At 53.1% G+C, this 17100-nt stretch overlaps 1 protein-coding gene across 1 annotated transcript in view; it reads left to right on the top strand.

Moving 5' to 3' along the window:
• The first annotated feature begins 1643 nt into the window (after nt 1-1643).
• CHST13 (carbohydrate (chondroitin 4) sulfotransferase 13) overlaps nt 1644-17100 on the top strand; it is a 28816-nt gene continuing 13359 nt past the window's right edge. Inside the window, exons 1-2 of the mRNA XM_011971612.1 lie at nt 1644-2283; nt 13300-13382. Coding sequence (XP_011827002.1) covers nt 2187-2283; nt 13300-13382 — 180 coding nt within the window. The 5' untranslated portion in view covers nt 1644-2186. The remainder of the gene's footprint in view (nt 2284-13299; nt 13383-17100) is intronic.

Raw genomic sequence — 17100 nt, 5'->3', positions numbered from 1 at the left:
ATGGAAATGCTGTGAGGGCAGGCACTGCAGGGGTCTCACCCTCTCCACGCCGACCTCAGCACGGAGTGGGTGTTCTGTATCTGTCGAATGAATGAATGAATGCGAGTCCCTGGGAGAGAGTGTCTTCACAGGGAAGCTCTCAAGGCCCCGGGCGTCTAGCCAGGCATCTGCACCCTCCCATCCCAAGACCCAAGACCATCTCTTCCTCTCTCCAGGGACCCCATCTCCAGGGACATCTCCGGATGAAGGGTTGAGATGTTATTCCCAACTTTGACCACCAGGTGGCAGCACATAAGGGCAAGGAGCGCTGAGGATTCCAGACAGGCAGTGGGGCCAGGGAATGCCGGTCTGGGGAAATTTGGAAGGCACCTTTGGATGCGAGTTAGGTCCGGCAGGGAATGCAGATGACCTGGAATCCCTGGGTCCTGGGCCAGTCTGGGGATGGGCTGGAGGCTCCCCAATGCCAGGAAAGTCATGATAAGAAGCTCTGGCTTACTGTGAATGGGGACTCCCACCTCTCTGTCCTTTGAGACCATCATCACCATTTAAAGCTGTATCTCAGAATCAGCAGAACTATTATTTGCTTAATATTCTTCCTTAAATAGATCTTCCACAACTTAAATAAATGTAATAGGAAGAAATTTTTATTTCACAACTTTAACAGAAACCAGTCATTTGCCAGAAACAGGCAGTAACCATAAACAAGTTAATTACTAACATCAAATACTTACCTGGCACTCACTGAGTGCCAGGCACTGTTGCAAACATTTCCTGTATCTCATTTAATCTTCACAGCAGTGAGGTTTAGGATTACCCCCCTGTACAGGGAAATGGGGCACAGAGAGGTGCGGTGACTTTCCTAATCTCCCACAGCAGTAAGTGGTACCAGGTGGGTTTGGAGTCACCAGATTTTTCAAAAGCAGTTTAACAACTGGAGCTTAGAGTGTGGAATAATAGACACTGGAGACTTGGAAGGGTAGGAGAGTGAGTGGGGTGGGAGGGATAAGGAATTATTTAATGGGTACAATGGACATTATTTAGGTGATGGTTACACAGAAAACCCAGACCTCACCACTTTATAATATATTCATGTAACAAAACTGCACTTGTGTCCCTTACATTTATACAAAAAAACCTCCAAAAAACCTGGAGTTTAACGCAGTACCCTATCCCATGCACTCACACTGCTAAACGTTGTCTCCAACACACTCATTCGCACACACAGTGCCAGCTGCACCCTCCGGTTCCCTGCTAGCCTGACTTCCGGGCAGCAAGACCCTGCGGTTAGGCGTGGGCTCCCACTCACAGGGCTAGCTGAATGTGTGTGTCTTTCAAAGGCTGGACTTTACTCTCACCTCCCCCCCTCCAACCCCCAACAAACACACACACACACACACACACACACACACACACACACACAGTCCCTGGCAAGTCCTCAGTGCTCACATGGTGCCCAGAGAAGTTGTGGGTGACACGCTGAGGCACAACAAGCTCCATTCCCCGGGGGATGTAAGCTGAGACACTCCCTCTCTGTCCAGAGGCTAGCGCCATCTGCACGAGCTAGATTCAGGCAGGACCTGGAAACTCCAGAGAAAAGCAAGGGTACAGGGAAAGCAAGCCTTGGGTCGGGGAAGGAGGGACACTGTTAGGCCTCCTACTGAGGGCAGGGGCCCCAGAGAACCATGGACAGGGCAACGCTCTACTAGGCTCCTTGGTTCATCTCGGATCAGCCCTTGGGCCCCTGGCATCTAAGGCAGCAAAATGGCAAGGGGACACCGCCCGGGGTGGGGCACGCCAACGCGACAATACCTCTTGGCCTTGGGTGGATAACGGCACCCCGGGGCAAACGCTAGGGGCGGAGCCTAGGGGCGAGGGGCTTCCCCAATCAGTCTCCGCCCTCGCGCCCTGGACTTCGGCCCCATTCTATCAGGTGAGGGTGCAGGCACGAAAAGAAGACCGGGCACGAAAAGAAGACTGGGCCTGCCGCCCCACTCTGTCCCGTCTACTCAGTCCCCAGCGACTCGCAGGGGCTCGTGGGGCTGCGGTCCAGTTGCCGTGCTCCCCTGCCCTGCGCTGCGCCGCGCGTCTTGGTAGGCGCTGCGCTGCCGGGGCCGGGTCCTGGGCCAGGGCGCCTCTGCCCCCAGCCGGACCCAGCGGACTGTCCTCCGCCGCGCGCCCGGCACAGCATGTGGAGGCGCTGCTGGCGGCAGCGCGTGCTGGCTGCCGCCTGTCTAGGCGCCGCGCTCCTGCTCCTGTGCGCCGCGCCCCGCACCCTGAGTCCGGGTGAGTGCTCGCCGGCCCAGCCGCGCAACCGCAAGCAAACGCTTCCCACCGCGGCCTGAACCCTCCACAGCGGCGGGGACACCTGCCGTCTCCTTCCTGGCTGGGGCTAGGAGTGGCGGGCAGGGGCGCTGGTGGGGCACAGAAAGGCCCTAGACGCCCCCACGAGCAAAGGCTCTTGCTCCTTCTCCGGAGTTATCTCCCCACTCCCAGAGCGGTGACTATTTGGGTCCCACAGCCGGTGCCTGGAGACCGGGGTCAGTTGTGGGGAGTAGAGGGCATTTGGCCAATCCAGGAAGGCCGTCTCCCTTACCTTCGTCCCCTTCCCCTGGGCAGCTGGGAGCCCCTGGACGTGAGCGCTGCTCGGCCCATGAGCATAGGAGGGCAAGCTTGGGCCACTCGGTCGGGTCCCTCGGTTGTCCTACTGTGCAGTGGGTGCCACTCCCTGCTCCACCCTGAAATCCACTCCGGGTAAGGTTTGGGACTCCTGTGCACCCACCTCGTGGTCTGGCTGGGGAAACTGAGGCAACTAGTCATGACTCTGCAGAGCTGAGTGCCCTGGGCTCCACCGGTGCTGAGTCTGTGCTCTGAGTCTCTCCTCAGCTCATGTGAAGCCTCCCATCAACCCATTTCACACAAACCGAAGCAGGCCAGAGAGGTAGGGAGACGGGTGTGGTGGCAACATGCTGGCTATACAATCTCCTTGGGGCTGGAGGGGCCCAGCCAGCACCCCGGCCTCCTGACCTCAGGGCTGTTTGCCTTTCCTTGTATGTGGTATGTGGTATGTGTGCCAGGTGGGACGTCTCAGTCTACCTCCCCACCCCCAGTGTGGGCTCTGAGAATCCTGGGCCCCACCCTTGGAACCTGGCAGACACAGTCCCAGGGAGTAAGTAACTAGGTCCAGGGTGGGCTGGGATGTTGGGCAGTGGGGGTGGGAGTGGCCCAAGACTTGAGGATATCAGGACTTGGGGAGACCTCTGCCCACTCCCCCTGCCCCTCATACTGCTCCCTGCCCCTTGTGTGCCCAGAACACAGCAGGTCAAACCTGGATGCCTCCCCAAGCCCATGGGATAGGGCTGGGGTCTCTCCTTCCAACACCCCCACCACCCCTTCTGTGAGCTGGCTAGCGGTGTAGAGCAGACAGTCTCCTGGCAGTCTGGGGTGTGGACTCAGTGTCTGTGGCTGCCACAGCCTCTGTCCACCCAGTCATTCAGCAGACAGATGTTTACCCAGTACTAAGACAGGGCAGGGCTTGGTGGCTGCTGGCCCCTCAGGGCTCAGCGTGGGATGTTAGAGGACACCTGAGTGCCTGGGTCCTGGGGAGTGTCTGCAAAGGAGCATACATCTTTGAGTGACCGCATGGAGTGTCTGTGTCCCCATGTCTCTATGGGATATCTCTCTCAGGTCACCTACTCTACCCGGGTTTGAGGGATGAGAAACAAACCAAGGTACTAGTCACCTTCTGGGCTTTGTTCCTTCTGACCTCGCTCCCTCTCCTGCAGAGCCTGGGAAGAGACAGCAGGTGTTAGGAGGGTGGCTCCAAACCTCCCTTCCCAGCCTCTGTGCAGGCTGGGCTCTGCACCTGGCCTGTCCTACCCTTTGCCATGACCTTCTCACCCAGCGTCTCAGAATCTCTCTCTGTTTCTGTCAGGCTCTCTTGTACCTCTCCCATGGCCTGTTTCCAGCCATCATGCTTTGTGAGTGACCCTGGGCGAGCAAGAGTTAACCAGACCAACCCATCCAGCCTCTCCCACTGGCTTTTCTCCCTCCCAAGCCCTGAGCTGAAGTTTTGGCTGAGACCATGCTTGTGGGCCTGCAGGTGGCATGCAGGGAGGGCACTCAGCTGGGAAAGGTCTTTTCCTGCCAGGGTAGTCCCGCTGGAGGGGCATCTCCTGCCCTTGGCCTCTGGAAATGGCCTCACGAGGGCCTGCAGTGTCTCTGCAGCCATGCCTGAGTTGGAAGGGATGTGGTCTGTGCCCTGTGAGGGCTTCTGGCCTGGGAATGAGGGCTCCAGAACCCAGAAGGAATTTCAGCCCCTTCTCCCTGAAGGGCAGGCCCAGCACCGTCCCCTCCTTCTCCAGAGCAAGAAGTGCTGTCATAAGTTGGGCAAGGGGCCACTGAAGGGCTACTGGCTCAGGCCTGGGGATCTTGCTGCCCCAGGGAGCTCAGAGACATTCTAGTAGGGGGAGGTGTGCGGCAGCCCCTCCACACCCACAGCCTCAGCCTCAGGGCTCCACCACCAGCACTGGCCTCATGCCTAGGGTCCCAGGGAGGAGGAGATTCCAGAAAGGTGGGGCAGCTGCCCAGAGCACCACTGCCCTCATCACCCCACCCTCACCCCCAGTGCCCAGCGGCAGCGCCCAGCGGCAGACCCCTGGGTCTCTTGCGGCCCCTTGGCTCCCTCTGTGTTCTTGCCTGGGCATGGTGGCCATGCTTCCCGTGGCTGGCACACCACGGACCACAGACCTGTTGGTTGCCTGCTCATGCCAAGCATATGTCTAGGTGCTGAGAGACAGTGGGGAACAAAACTTAGAAATCCCCCTGCCTCGAGGAGCTTACATTTTTAATAGGAAAATCCAAGATCTCAGCTCTATGTCTTCTGCCTCTGAGACACTGGAGAGAGCAGTGTTGGCACTAGCCCCCTTCCCCCATTCCACTCCCACGGCCGCAGGGCTGAGCATCTGTCCCAGTGTTTGGAGTCACAGGTGTTCCTCTTGGAGCCAGGCGGGCCTCTGCATCCCATCCCAGCCCCTGCTCACCCCTAGGCAGGCAAGGAAGCTAAGACCGTGGGCCACCCGATGGCACACAGTGGTAGCCTCGGTGAGGACAAACCCAACCCAATTCAGACTCCCTGCAGCTGGGAGGGAGTGGGTCTGTGCCTGTGACTGAAAAGGCCAGGTGCCTCTGCCTCGGACAGGCATAGATCTTGGGGTTCAGATCACACCTCCAGCTGTAGTTTAGCTTTTCTCTGCCATAGCCTCACTCTCAGCTGCACAGTTCAGCAACTCCAACCCAAAGCCAGAGAGGGCTCCTTTGCCACTGATTCCAGCCAAAGTCCCAAGGAGGCGTCCATTGGCCCGGTCTGGGTCTCAAGTGCCCATCTCAGAGCCAGTCAGGTGGCAGGAAGGGCTGGGAGGCTGTGACTGGACAGGCCTAGGCCACATGCCTATCCTAGCAGGTGGCGGAGGCGGAGGGAAGCCTATCGGAATCACATGGGCTGAAGGCCTGGCAGGCTTCCTCCTCTGGTGGGTGGGCAGAAGGAGTGGGAGAGGCTGCTGGGGCCAAATTGGTAGATGCTCTCCGTGCTGCTGTCCATCTTCAGGTACTGCTGGAGTGTCCCAAGTTCAGAGGACGTCCAGAGAGTACCGTGAGAAGAGGCAAGCTGGCAGCTGGGCAGCTCTGCAGAACAGGAACTGGTAATCCTGTTTGGCAGAGGAGAAAAGATCAAGAGAAAGGAAGTTGCTTGCTCAAGTCAGGAAGTATGGGGCCAGGATTTAAATCCCAGCTGAAACCCCAAATCCTTTTTCTTTCCATTCTACAGGGCAGGGGCACTTGTGTTGGCTTTGAAAGCTGCATAGGAGTTTAACAGGTAGGAAAATGAGGAGAGGAAACTGCAAGCAGAAGGAATGGCACAGAGAAAAGCATGGAGGAGTGAAATGGCCTGGGGTGTGAAGGGATGTGCTGTGGGTGGGGCTCTGGGTCCTTGAGAGAGAATGGTGGGATGGGAGGCAGGAAGATACTCTAAGTTGGGGCTCAGTCATGAATAGCCTTGAATGGGATGCTAGGGTCTGGGGTGTTCTTCCTATGGCTGTCAGAGGGCATCAGTCTTTAAATAAATAGTCACTGGCACTGGGCAAGGCACAGGGGTTACAGAAAAGCAAAAACTCCCCTTCCCTGTAGAACTGACCTTCCAGAGGGGTCAACCTACACAGAAATCAAAATATTTCAGCAATAAAGACTGCTGTGGCTGGAGCCGAGTGGTGAACTGGGAAGGGTGGTGGTGTACTGGTGGGCCTGGATGGGAACCAGGGTTTGCTGTAAGTAGTGGGAAGCCCCATGGGTTTAGAGATCACCCAGGTGGGGCGAGGAGAAATAGGAGGCAGGTGAGGTGTCTCTTTCCAGTCTTAGTAATTGTCCCAGGGAGAGCCCTGGGGCCTACCCGGGGCTGGCTGGGGGCAGGGAAGGTGGAAGTGGGGATCCGGAGGGTTCTGGAGGCACAGCTGATGGCACTGTGCCCACGGATGATCTGGGCAGACTGGGGTTCCATTCCAGATGGTCTGTGGAGTTCCGCAAATGGAGTATGAACTAAATACACATGGAGAGATCTCTAGTTCTCTCCCCCTAAACAACAGAATTGCTTCTTATAATACGCGAAGGGCTTGTCCGTGTCCCTCCCTTGGGCCTGATCCCCAGAAGGAATGTCCCTAACTCTGAGACATGCAGGTCACCCCAGAAGGCCCCTGGGGGAAGGAATGGGGCAGGGCAGAGGCCCTCGGAGGCCATGTGGGAGCCCATGCCTGCTGGTGGGAGATTGCTGGGGCCTGGCTGCCCTGCTTGTCTGCTCTTGCAACACTGTGACCTGCTGGAACTTATTAACCAGAAGCCGGGTGTCATCATCTCTGCTTGCTGGACTGGGAAGTCTCCAAACAGCATCCCCCTACATGATGGCTGTGCCCTCACCCTGCACAGGGCGTGAGCCCTGCTTTGGCTGAGGTGGGCGTGTGGAGGGTGGTGGGCATGCCGAGGATGATGGTCGTGCTTCTGTTGTAGGTTTCCAGTGTGGTGTTTCGCCCGGTATCTTGATTGGCAGAGGAGGCCTTGCAACATGATGTGTGCAGGTGTCCTTTGTGCAGCAATCATGTGGCCTCGAGCAGCTCTCTCTGCTTTCCCTCCCTGGGCTGGTATTTCCTCGTGGGTCAGTGAAGTGGGGCCCACTGGCCTACGGGTGCCGTGAGGGGGGACAGGTGTCAAGGTCAGGATGAGGGGGCACCCAGAGGCAGGACAGCATGGATGTTAAGGGTGCAGACGCTGGCACCGGTGGCCTGGGGTCAAATTCTATTTCTGGCACAGCAAGGAAGCTGTGAGGCCTTGGGCAAATTTCTTTGCCTCAGTTTCCCCCCATCAAGTGGGATAATGATGGTTTCCACATGACAGGGATAAGTATGTCAGTGTGCACTAAGCACCTGGCAGTGTGCACTAAGCATCTGGCACTGTGCACTAAGCACCTGCACCCCCCACCACGCTCTGTCTCCTTCTGTCACTTCCTCCTCTTTCTCCCAGCCTCAGGCCCTGTCATCCATCACTGTTTCCCTGTCTCTGTTACTGTTTTTGGCACTCCTCCCGTCCCTCCTCCCCTCCCATCGTCCTCTCCCCCTTCTCTCCCGTCTCCCTAACCTCCTGCTGGTTTTGTTTCCTTTTTCTAAGCAGTCACCGCGTGGCTTTCCCTGTGCCGCTCTGGGATTGGCCCTTCTGGGCTACACTGCCTGGCTCTCCCTCTCCTGTCTGCTCCACTGTCCCCTTGGCAGGGGGTGGCAGGGAACCTGGGACCTAGGGTCCAGTGGAGGGGCTGGGGTACAGAGGACACAGGCAAGGGGGTTTGGGATGATGGGGTGGAGGAGGTGGATGCCCCATTGTGGCCCTGTTTGGGGCCAGTGCCCAGCTGGCCAAGTCAGGGTTGGACCCAGGGATCCACAAGATAGCCCCCTTCTGACCTCCTGTGCCCATCTGTCCCTCCATGGCAGCCTGCCTGTCTGCAGGGCCCAGGCTCCTCGGGGCAGGGTGGGGCTGGGTGGAGGTGGCCCAGCCCTGTAATCACTGGCCGCAGCTATTCTGGGCCTCTCTCTGGTGCCTGCTCCCTTTTCCTTTCTACCCACTGGCCCCTGGGGTCTGTTATGGTACCCACTTTCCTGCAGGCTGTGGTTTGGCCAGGAAATGAGAGGTCTTATGCAAGGGCTGGCGTTTCCGGAAGACTGGGAGCCTCCGAGTAGCAGGACCCTGGGGCGGAGACAGGCCTGGGTCTGCTTGTTAGTCACTGTGACTGCCCCTCCACCCTCTGCCCACAGAACACAGGCTGCTGAACACCAGTTCTTCCTCAGTCCCCAGCCACAGTCCCCAGGAAAGGGACATGTCTCATCTGCAACGTGGCGAGAAGGTCAGGCCTCCTCTCATGGGGTGCCTGGCTCTGTCCTGCCTGGTGTGGCACCAGCGGAGCTCCCCATGGCTGCTGCTAGACTCAGGCCAGACCCAGCCTGGGTCTCCCCGCACCTGCATGACTAGCCAGCATTGCTACCCTCTCCTGTCAGCCTGTCAGCTCCTTTTCTGATGACGGTGTCGTTCCTGGGACATGTCCGGCAGTTTAGATCCCTGACTGTCTGGAGATGCAAGGTCAAATGCTGGGCTGGTCAGTGGCCTGGAGACACAGGCAGTCCTGAACCTCCGAGGGCCTCAGCCTCCTCTGCATGCCCTGGTCACTGGAGTCTGGCCCTTGTTCCTGGGCCTTACAGGATATGGCCTGGGGCGCAGAGGGGGCCTGAGGCAGGCAGGGGGCGGCAGGACCCTGGACAGTGGGCTTCAGGTACACGCAGCAGGGTTCTGGACGATGGGATTTAGGTACATGCAGCAGGGTTCTGGAGGCCAGTGCAAGGCCCATCCAGCTGCCAATTGTTCCTTCCATGAACCTCTGTTTATTCAGCACAGACCATGTTCTGCCTGCTGGGCACTGCACCGGTGCAGCCGGTTTAAAGCACGCTCCCAGACCAGCAGCCGCAGCCTCACCTGGAGCTGCTGGAAATGCAGATTCTTGGGCCCCGCTCCACAACCTGCTGGACCAGAAACTCCAGAGGTGGGGCCAGGGACTCTTGAGTTTAATGGGCCTCACACAAGCTGAAGTTTGGGAACCACTGCTCTAGGTCAGTTTGCCAACAGACCAGTTTCTCAGATTTCCCAAGTTTACTGGTGTGCCAGAAGTTTGTCTCAAGTGAATAGATTCTTCTTAGTGACATTTATAGACTCTTCATTTGGTTGAAGGCCAAGAATCACAGAAGCATTTATTCTTTTCTCACATGTTCCTGAATTCTTGAACATATTCTTCTTATGAATATTCAATGTTTTTATGAACTCTTACGGACATATTAAGACAGCCATTTCATATAAATGGAATCGTGTCTTAGGTGACCTTTTATGTCTGGCTTCTTTCACTTAACATAACGTTTACAAGGTTCAGCCACACAGAAGCATGAGTCAGTCCTTCATTCCTTTTATGGTCAATTAATAGCCCATGTTAAGGATATACCGCGTTTTCATTATCCATTCATCAGCTGATGGATTTGGGTGGTTTCCATTTTGGGGCTATCATGAATAACGCCAATGGGAACATTTGTGTACAAGTTTTTGTGTAAACAAGTTTTCAGTTCTAGGAACATACTTAGGAGAGGAATTGCTGGGTTGTATGGTAATTCTAAGCTTAGCTTTTTAAGAAACTGCCAAACTGTTTTCCCTCATGGATGCGCCACTTTATATCCCCACCAGCAATATATGAGGGCTCCAATTTCTCCACATCCTTGTTATTTACTGTCTTTTAAAATAACCATCCTCATGGTGTTGATTTCTATTTCACTAATGGCTAGTGATGTTGCGTACCTTTTCATGTGCTTATTGCCATATGTATATCTTTGGAGAAATGTCTGTTCAGATTCTTTGCCCATTTAAAAAATTGGGCTGCCTTTTGTTGTTCCATTGTAAGAGTTCTCCATATGTTATGGGTACTAGTTCCTTATCAGAGAGATTATTTGCAAATATTTTCTTCCAACTGTGGATTGTCATTTCACCTTCTTGATAGTGTGCTTTGAAGCACAAATGTTTTTAATATTGATATAGTCTAATTTATCTGTTTTTTAAAATGTTGTTGCTTTGTGCTTTTGGCATCGTATCTAATAAATCATCACCTAATCCAAGGTCATGGAGATTTATGTCAGTGTTTTCACTTAAGAGTTTCATAGTTTTAACTTCAGTGTTTAGCACTATGATCCACTTTGAGTTAGTTTTTCTTTGTGGTATGAAGAAGGGGTACAACTTCATTCTTTTGCATGCGAATATCCAGCTGTCTCAGCACCACTTATTGTAGACTGTCCTTTCCCTATTGCATTGTCTTGGCACCCTCATCAAAAATCAACTGACCATAAATGTAAGGGTTTGTTTCTGAACTTTCAGTGCTATTTCATTCATCTATATGTCTCTCCTAGCCAGCACCACACAGTCTTGATTATTGTAGCCATATAGTAAAGTTGTGGTATCAGGAAATGTGAATCCTCTAACTTTGTTCTTTTTCAAGATTGTTTTGGATATTCTGAATCCCTTCAATTTCCACATGAATTTAAAGATCAGCTGTCAATTTTGGCAAAAAAGGCAGCTGGGATTTTGACAGGAATTGCAAAGAATCTGTAAATGACTTTGGGGAGTATTGCCATCTTTACAACATTAAGTATTCCAATCCACGAACCTGAAATGTCTTTCCATTCATTTGGGTCTTTAATTTCTTTCAATGGTGTCTCATAGTTTTCAGTGTACAGGTCTTATACTTCCTTTGTTATCAACTTCTTATTACTTTATTATTTTTGATATTGTTTGATTATTCATTGCTAGTATATAGAAATATAATTGACTTTTGTATATTAATATTGTATCCTACAACCTTGCTGAACCCATTTATTAGCTCTTATGGTTTGTGAATTCTTTAGGGTTTTCTATATATATAGGGTTATGTCATCTATGAATAGACATAGTTTTACTTCTTACTTTCCAACCTGAATGCCTTTCATTTATTTTCCCTGACCAATTACCCTGGATAAAACCTCCCGTACAATTAATAGAAGTGGCAAAAGCAGGCACTCTTTCCTTGTTCCTGATCTTAGGGAGAAAGCTGCCAGTCTTTCACTATTATCTGAGGGTTTTTCGTTGATGCCCTTTACCAGTTTGGCAAAGTTTCCTTCTATTCTTAAGCTGTTCAGTGTGTTTTGTGATGAAGAAGGGTATTGGATTTTGTCCAATGCTTTTTCTGCATTTCTTGATAAGCGTGTGGGCTTTTTTCTTGATTCTATTAATATAGTGTATTACATTGATTGATTTGTGTATATTTAGCCAATCTTGTATTCCTGGGATCCATTCTACTTGGTCATGGAAAATAAACTTTTTCACAGGATGTTATTTTTGGTTTGCCTGTATTTCTTGAGAACTTTGCACTTATATTCATAAAGGGCATGGTTCTGTAGTTCCCTTTTCTTGTGATGTCTTTGTGTGGTTTGGGCATCTAGATAATACTGGCCTCATGTAATGAGTTAGGAAGTGTTCTCTCCTCTTCTGTTTTTTGGAAGAGTTTATGAAAGGTTGGTGTTAATTCTTTAAACATTTAGTAAAATTTACCAGTGAAACCCTCTGATCCTGGGCTTTTGTTTGTGGGATTTTTTTTTTATTAGTAATTCAACATCTTGACTTGTGGGTCTGCTGAGGTTTTATATTTCTTCTTGAGTCAATTTCAGGTATTTCTGTCTTTCTAGGAATTTGTCTATTTCTTACATGTTTTCTCATTTGTTAGGCTACATATGTTCATAGTTCTCTTGTAATCCTTTCTTGTTTCTTTAAGGTCAGTAGTAATATCCCCTCTTTCTTTCCTGTTTTTAGTAATTTGAGTCTTTTCTATTTTCTCCTTGGTCAGTCTAGCAAAAGCCTTGCCAGTTTTTGAGATCTTTTCAAAGATCACCTTACACCTTATTGGTTTATTAATATGCATCATCATCATATTCATGAAAATGGGATCCAGAAGCATATGATCATATATATTGGCTATATTACTGAGAACATATTAATATTAATTGACTATGCTTAAAAAGATATTCCTTAAAAAGATTTTGAGTAACGGAATACACTTATAGGTAAACAGATTTTTACTTACAATAGTTCTAGGAAAACTGAGGATTGCAGCAAGGAGACAGATAGACAGAGAGCATCCCTGTCCTCAGCCAGGAGACAGACAGATAGCATCCCTGTCCTCAGCCGGGAGACAGACACACAGACAGCATCCTTGTCCTCAGCTGGGAGACAGATAGACAGCATCGCTGTCCTCAGCTGGGAGACAGATAGACAGACAGCATCCCTGTCCCCAGCCAGGAGACAGATAGCATCCCTGTCCCCAGCCGGGAGACAGACAGACAGCATCCCTGTCCTCAACCGGGAGACAGGCAGACAGCATCCCTGTCCTTGGCCGGGAGACAGACAGACAGACACCATCACTTTCCTCAGTCGGGAGACAGACAGACAGACAGCATCCCTGTCCTCGGCCGGGAGACAGACAGACAGACAGCATCACTTTCCTCAGTCGGGAGACAGACAGACAGACAGCATCACTTTCCTCAGTCGGGAGACAGACAGACGTCATCCCTCTCCTCATCTGGAGATGACTGAACCTCCTTCCATGCGAAGCAGCATATTCCCTGATGGGGAAGCACTGCTGCCACAGGCATCCACAGTGGGTCACCCAGCCTAGCAAGGTGGCACTGAGAGGCTGCAGCCTACTGTGCCATCTCCACTGTTGCCCAAACCTTTCTGGCTGCCCATACACAGGATCTGGGGGTGCTGGGCAGCCAGCCAGCCTGGTGAGCCCCAGAGGGGTGGGGCATGAGGGCAGGGCAGATGGCAGTGGGTGAGGTTGAGTGATCTGGCCTTTCCTAGAGGGTTGGTGGGCTGGGAATCACCTTCCCACTTGTCCCCTCTTGCTTGGTACCCTCCAACTTTGGAGGGTAGGACATGGGAGCAGGAATGACACAAGACACTACCCTGGTGTAATTCTGCCCCGTTAGTACCCCCTGTCATTCCCCATTCCACCGTGCCCCTAGGAGGTAGGCAAGACCCGGGAAGGAAATTGAGTGCCAGAGGTGGGTCAAATCTGCCTAGATGGGTTGGCCAACCCCCCAGTTCCACACAAGTCCCTCTGATGTGGTGGCTACGCCTCTCTCCTTATGCCCACAGTATTTGGAAACAGAGCCCTGGGCTCCAGCTGGCTTGGTGGGGAGAGGAGAAGCCCCCTGCAGAAGCTCTATGACCTGGACCAGGTAGGTGGACAGACCCCCAACCCAGGCATGCCCCCCTCCATCCCAGCCAGGAGCCTGACAGCAACAGTGCAGACCTGTTGGCATGAGACTGGACCCCACACTGGGGCATGGAAGGGCGTCCTCCCCAAACCCAGGCTTTGTCAGAGAGCATTGACAAGGGGAAATCTTGGGGGTAAGATGAGAGACCCGGGGTCTCTACCTACCTATCTTCCCATCCATCAACAATCTGAGGCCAGGCACAGTTCTTTGTGTTGCAGATAAAAAAGAGTCAAAACAGACCCTGTACCTGCCCTCAGGAAGTTCACAGTCTAGTGGGAGACCAAATCTCAGTGCATGCTGCAGTGGGGAGGTGTGCAGGGACCCCCAGCCCCGGTGTGATTCTCAAGCAGATGGACTAGGCAGTTCGCTGGCCCACACACCCAACTTCAGCTGGGGGCCTGCAGGGACCATGCACAACCCCAAACACACAGATACAACTGTACCCCACCACCAAGAACCCCACACTCTGGTTGTCTCTCTCTCTCTCTCTCTCTCTCACACACACACACACACACACTCAGAAGTACTTATTCAGACAGCATGTATTGAGCACCCACTGCATGCAGACTGTGTTCAGGATGCTGAGATCCAGCAGCAAGCAGGTCAGCCAGGTCCCTCCCCTAGTGGAGCCACCAGTTCAGCAGGGGAAGATGTCATCCGATCACCACCCACACTAATACTTAACTAATTCTGCTCTAAAGGGGAGTACGAGGTGCAACAAGAGCTCTCCTGAGAGGGTCCTAGTTTAGAAGCGGAAGAGGAACTCCTCTCCAAGGAAGGGACATTGGAGCTGAGACTGAAGAGCAAGAGTCAACAGGCAGACAGGAGGGGCCGAGCACCACAGGCAGAGGGAATAGCTGTGCCAAAGGTCTGGCGGGGAGTGGAGGACAGGAGAGGGAGCACTAGGGGAGCCTGGAGAAGTGGGGGCAGCGCACAGGCCCTGCATGTGTGCAAGGGTAGCAGGGAGTCATGGAGGTGATTTTTTTTTTTCCCCCGGAGACAGAGTCTTGCTCTGTCTCCCAGGCTGGAGTGCAGCAATCTGCAAGCTCACTGCAAGCTCTGCCTCCCGGGTTTGAGCCATTCTCCTGCCTCAGCCTCCCGAGTAGCTGGGACTACAGGCGCCCGCCACAGCGCCTGGCTAATTTTTTGTATTTTTGGTAGAGACGGGGTTTCTCTGTGTTAGCCAGGATGGTCTCGATTTCCTGACTTTGTGATCCGCCCGCCTCGGCCTCCCAAAGTGCTGGGATTACAGGCGTGAGCCACTGCGCCCGGCTGAGCCATGAAAGGTTTTAAGCCAGGAAGGACAGCATCAGATTTTCACTTTTGGGGTATCCTTTGGACTGCTGTGTAGAGAAAGGTCAGGGTGGTGTTGGGTAGGTGGTGCTCACCAGATCCTGAGGGCTGAGCCGAAGGGGCTTGTGGAGCTCATCTGGCCCAAGCCTATGAGCATGTAGGGAGGCCTTCCTTCACAGAGAGAGTGACTGACTGGCCCTGGGCCACACAGCAGGCTGACGGTTCCACTAGCTCTGGCGGCTTCTGAGGGGCAGATGGCCCTACACGGCCTGAGGACCCTGTGACCATTGGGTGTCAAGTCCCTGGAGGCTTAGCACCTTGCGGCTGGAGAAAGAAAGTAATAAAAACCATCTGGCCAACAAGTGCTGATCTCGTGCCAGGCCCTTTAGTTCTGTGGACTCATTACGGCAACCCATAAGGTGGGGCCGTTATTGTCCCTGTTTACAGACAAGGAAACAGGCATGGGGAGGAGTGAGGACGGGAGCTGTAGGTGCAGCCCTGGACAGTGGACATAGGTCCAGCTTTAGAGTCCCAAGGGGCCTGAGTTGGAGCCCTGGCTTCCCCACTGAGCGCTGTGTGACCTCAGGCAACTCATTTCCCCTGAGCCTCAGTTTTGTCTTCTGTAAAATGGGTATTCATGGACCTATGAGCAACAGCAGTGGCAGCCCAAGCTGCTTCCAGCCATGAGGACAGTTAGTGCTCACTCTTGAGCTGCTCGGAGACCGGCAGCCCACGGTTCAGCAGCAGTCAGCGCGCACCATCGTCCTCTGGATGTTGACTTCTGTTACAGAGCTGGCCTCCTGACTGTAAGAGACTGCCAGGGCTGCAGACACCTCACAGGAGGGCATCCCAGGCAGAAAATGAGTGGTGGGGTAAGGGTTTCCCCTGACTTTTCACCCTAAGGGAGTCTTTCTTGGGAGCCATCTGGCTAACTTCCCCTGATATCACCTCAGGCAGAACCAGGCCACATCCCCCCGGAACCCCCGGACCCAGTGCTTCAGCAACAGCACACGAAGCTGAAGATCCGACTCCCCGAGGCTGGGCTCATGCCCTGACACAGCCGGGGTCTGCCGGCAAGGAAGGAGGAAGACTGACAGGTGGCCGGATGGCCAACATTCCCTGCCACAAGAAATGTGTTGGGTCATCTAAAAGCTGAAAGCAGACCTTGACTGTGGGTCCCGGGAGGACAGCCTCTCCTGGCACCAGGTGGAGCTAGGCTTCTGAGGTCAGCCCTGACAGTGGAAACAGGGTCTCCCAGGTGTCCCCAGACCCCCACAGCATGGCTGGACCTGGCAGCCCTCCCATGGTGAGGGTGGCTAAGTGATTGTCTTATTTCACTTAGCATGATGTCCTCAGGGTTCACCATTTCTCAAAATGGTGAGATTTGTTAAATGTAAGCACGTGACATGGCATTTGACACTACAGAAGGTTAGGTACAGTGAAGAGTAGGTCTCCTTGTCCAGCACCTGTCCCCTCAGAGGCCACCAGGTTCCTGGGTGTCCTTCCAGACATGCTCTAGGTGTGTAAGTGTAAGTAGTGTACACTGGTTTGCCGTGTGCTTATGGTAACTTCTTCAGAATCTCACCTACAGGCATGTCTGTCCTATGTCTGTCTGCCTCTTTTCATTTTGAAAAATTCAAACGTATGCAAGAAGTAGGGTTCAAGGAAGCATCGCCTTCCCACCACCTACTCCCACCTGGGATGATTGTGAAGCCAGTCCCAGGCTTGTGGATTCTGTGACTAAGTCTGAACAGATCTCTAAAAGAATAAGTCTCCCCCTACCCACCCTTTGTGAAACGGTTTATATTTCCCTTTTTCAACATCAGTGTGAAGCCCTGTTCTGCCCTTTGGTTTCCTCACTTAGTGTATCTTAGACGTCTGTGGGATAGTTTTAAAGGCATCAGGAGCACAGTGTGCACATGTGTGCAGGAGTGTACACGGACACACACACACACCACAAACACACCACACACACTGCACACACACCACACACATACGCACCCCACACCACACACACCCCACATACCCCACACCATACACACACCACACACACTGCACACACACCACACACACACCCCACACCACACACAGCACACACACACCCCACAGCACATAACACCATACACACCACACACCCCCCACATCATACACATGGCACACACCACAGACACCACACACCTCCCACATACACCACACATACCACACACATACCACACACACAACCTCCCACACTCCACACACACCACACACACCCAACCACACACACCACACACACACTCCACACCACACAGCACACACACGCCACACACCACGGACACCACACACCACAAACACACATACCACACACACACCACACACATCACACACACACACCCAACCACACACA

This window comes from Mandrillus leucophaeus, unplaced genomic scaffold, assembly GCF_000951045.1.
Source record: "Mandrillus leucophaeus isolate KB7577 unplaced genomic scaffold, Mleu.le_1.0 Scaffold123, whole genome shotgun sequence".
Classification (NCBI taxonomy): domain Eukaryota; kingdom Metazoa; phylum Chordata; class Mammalia; order Primates; family Cercopithecidae; genus Mandrillus; species Mandrillus leucophaeus.
Note: the sequence above shows the minus strand (reverse complement) of the source record. Positions and strands in the feature narration are given on the sequence as shown.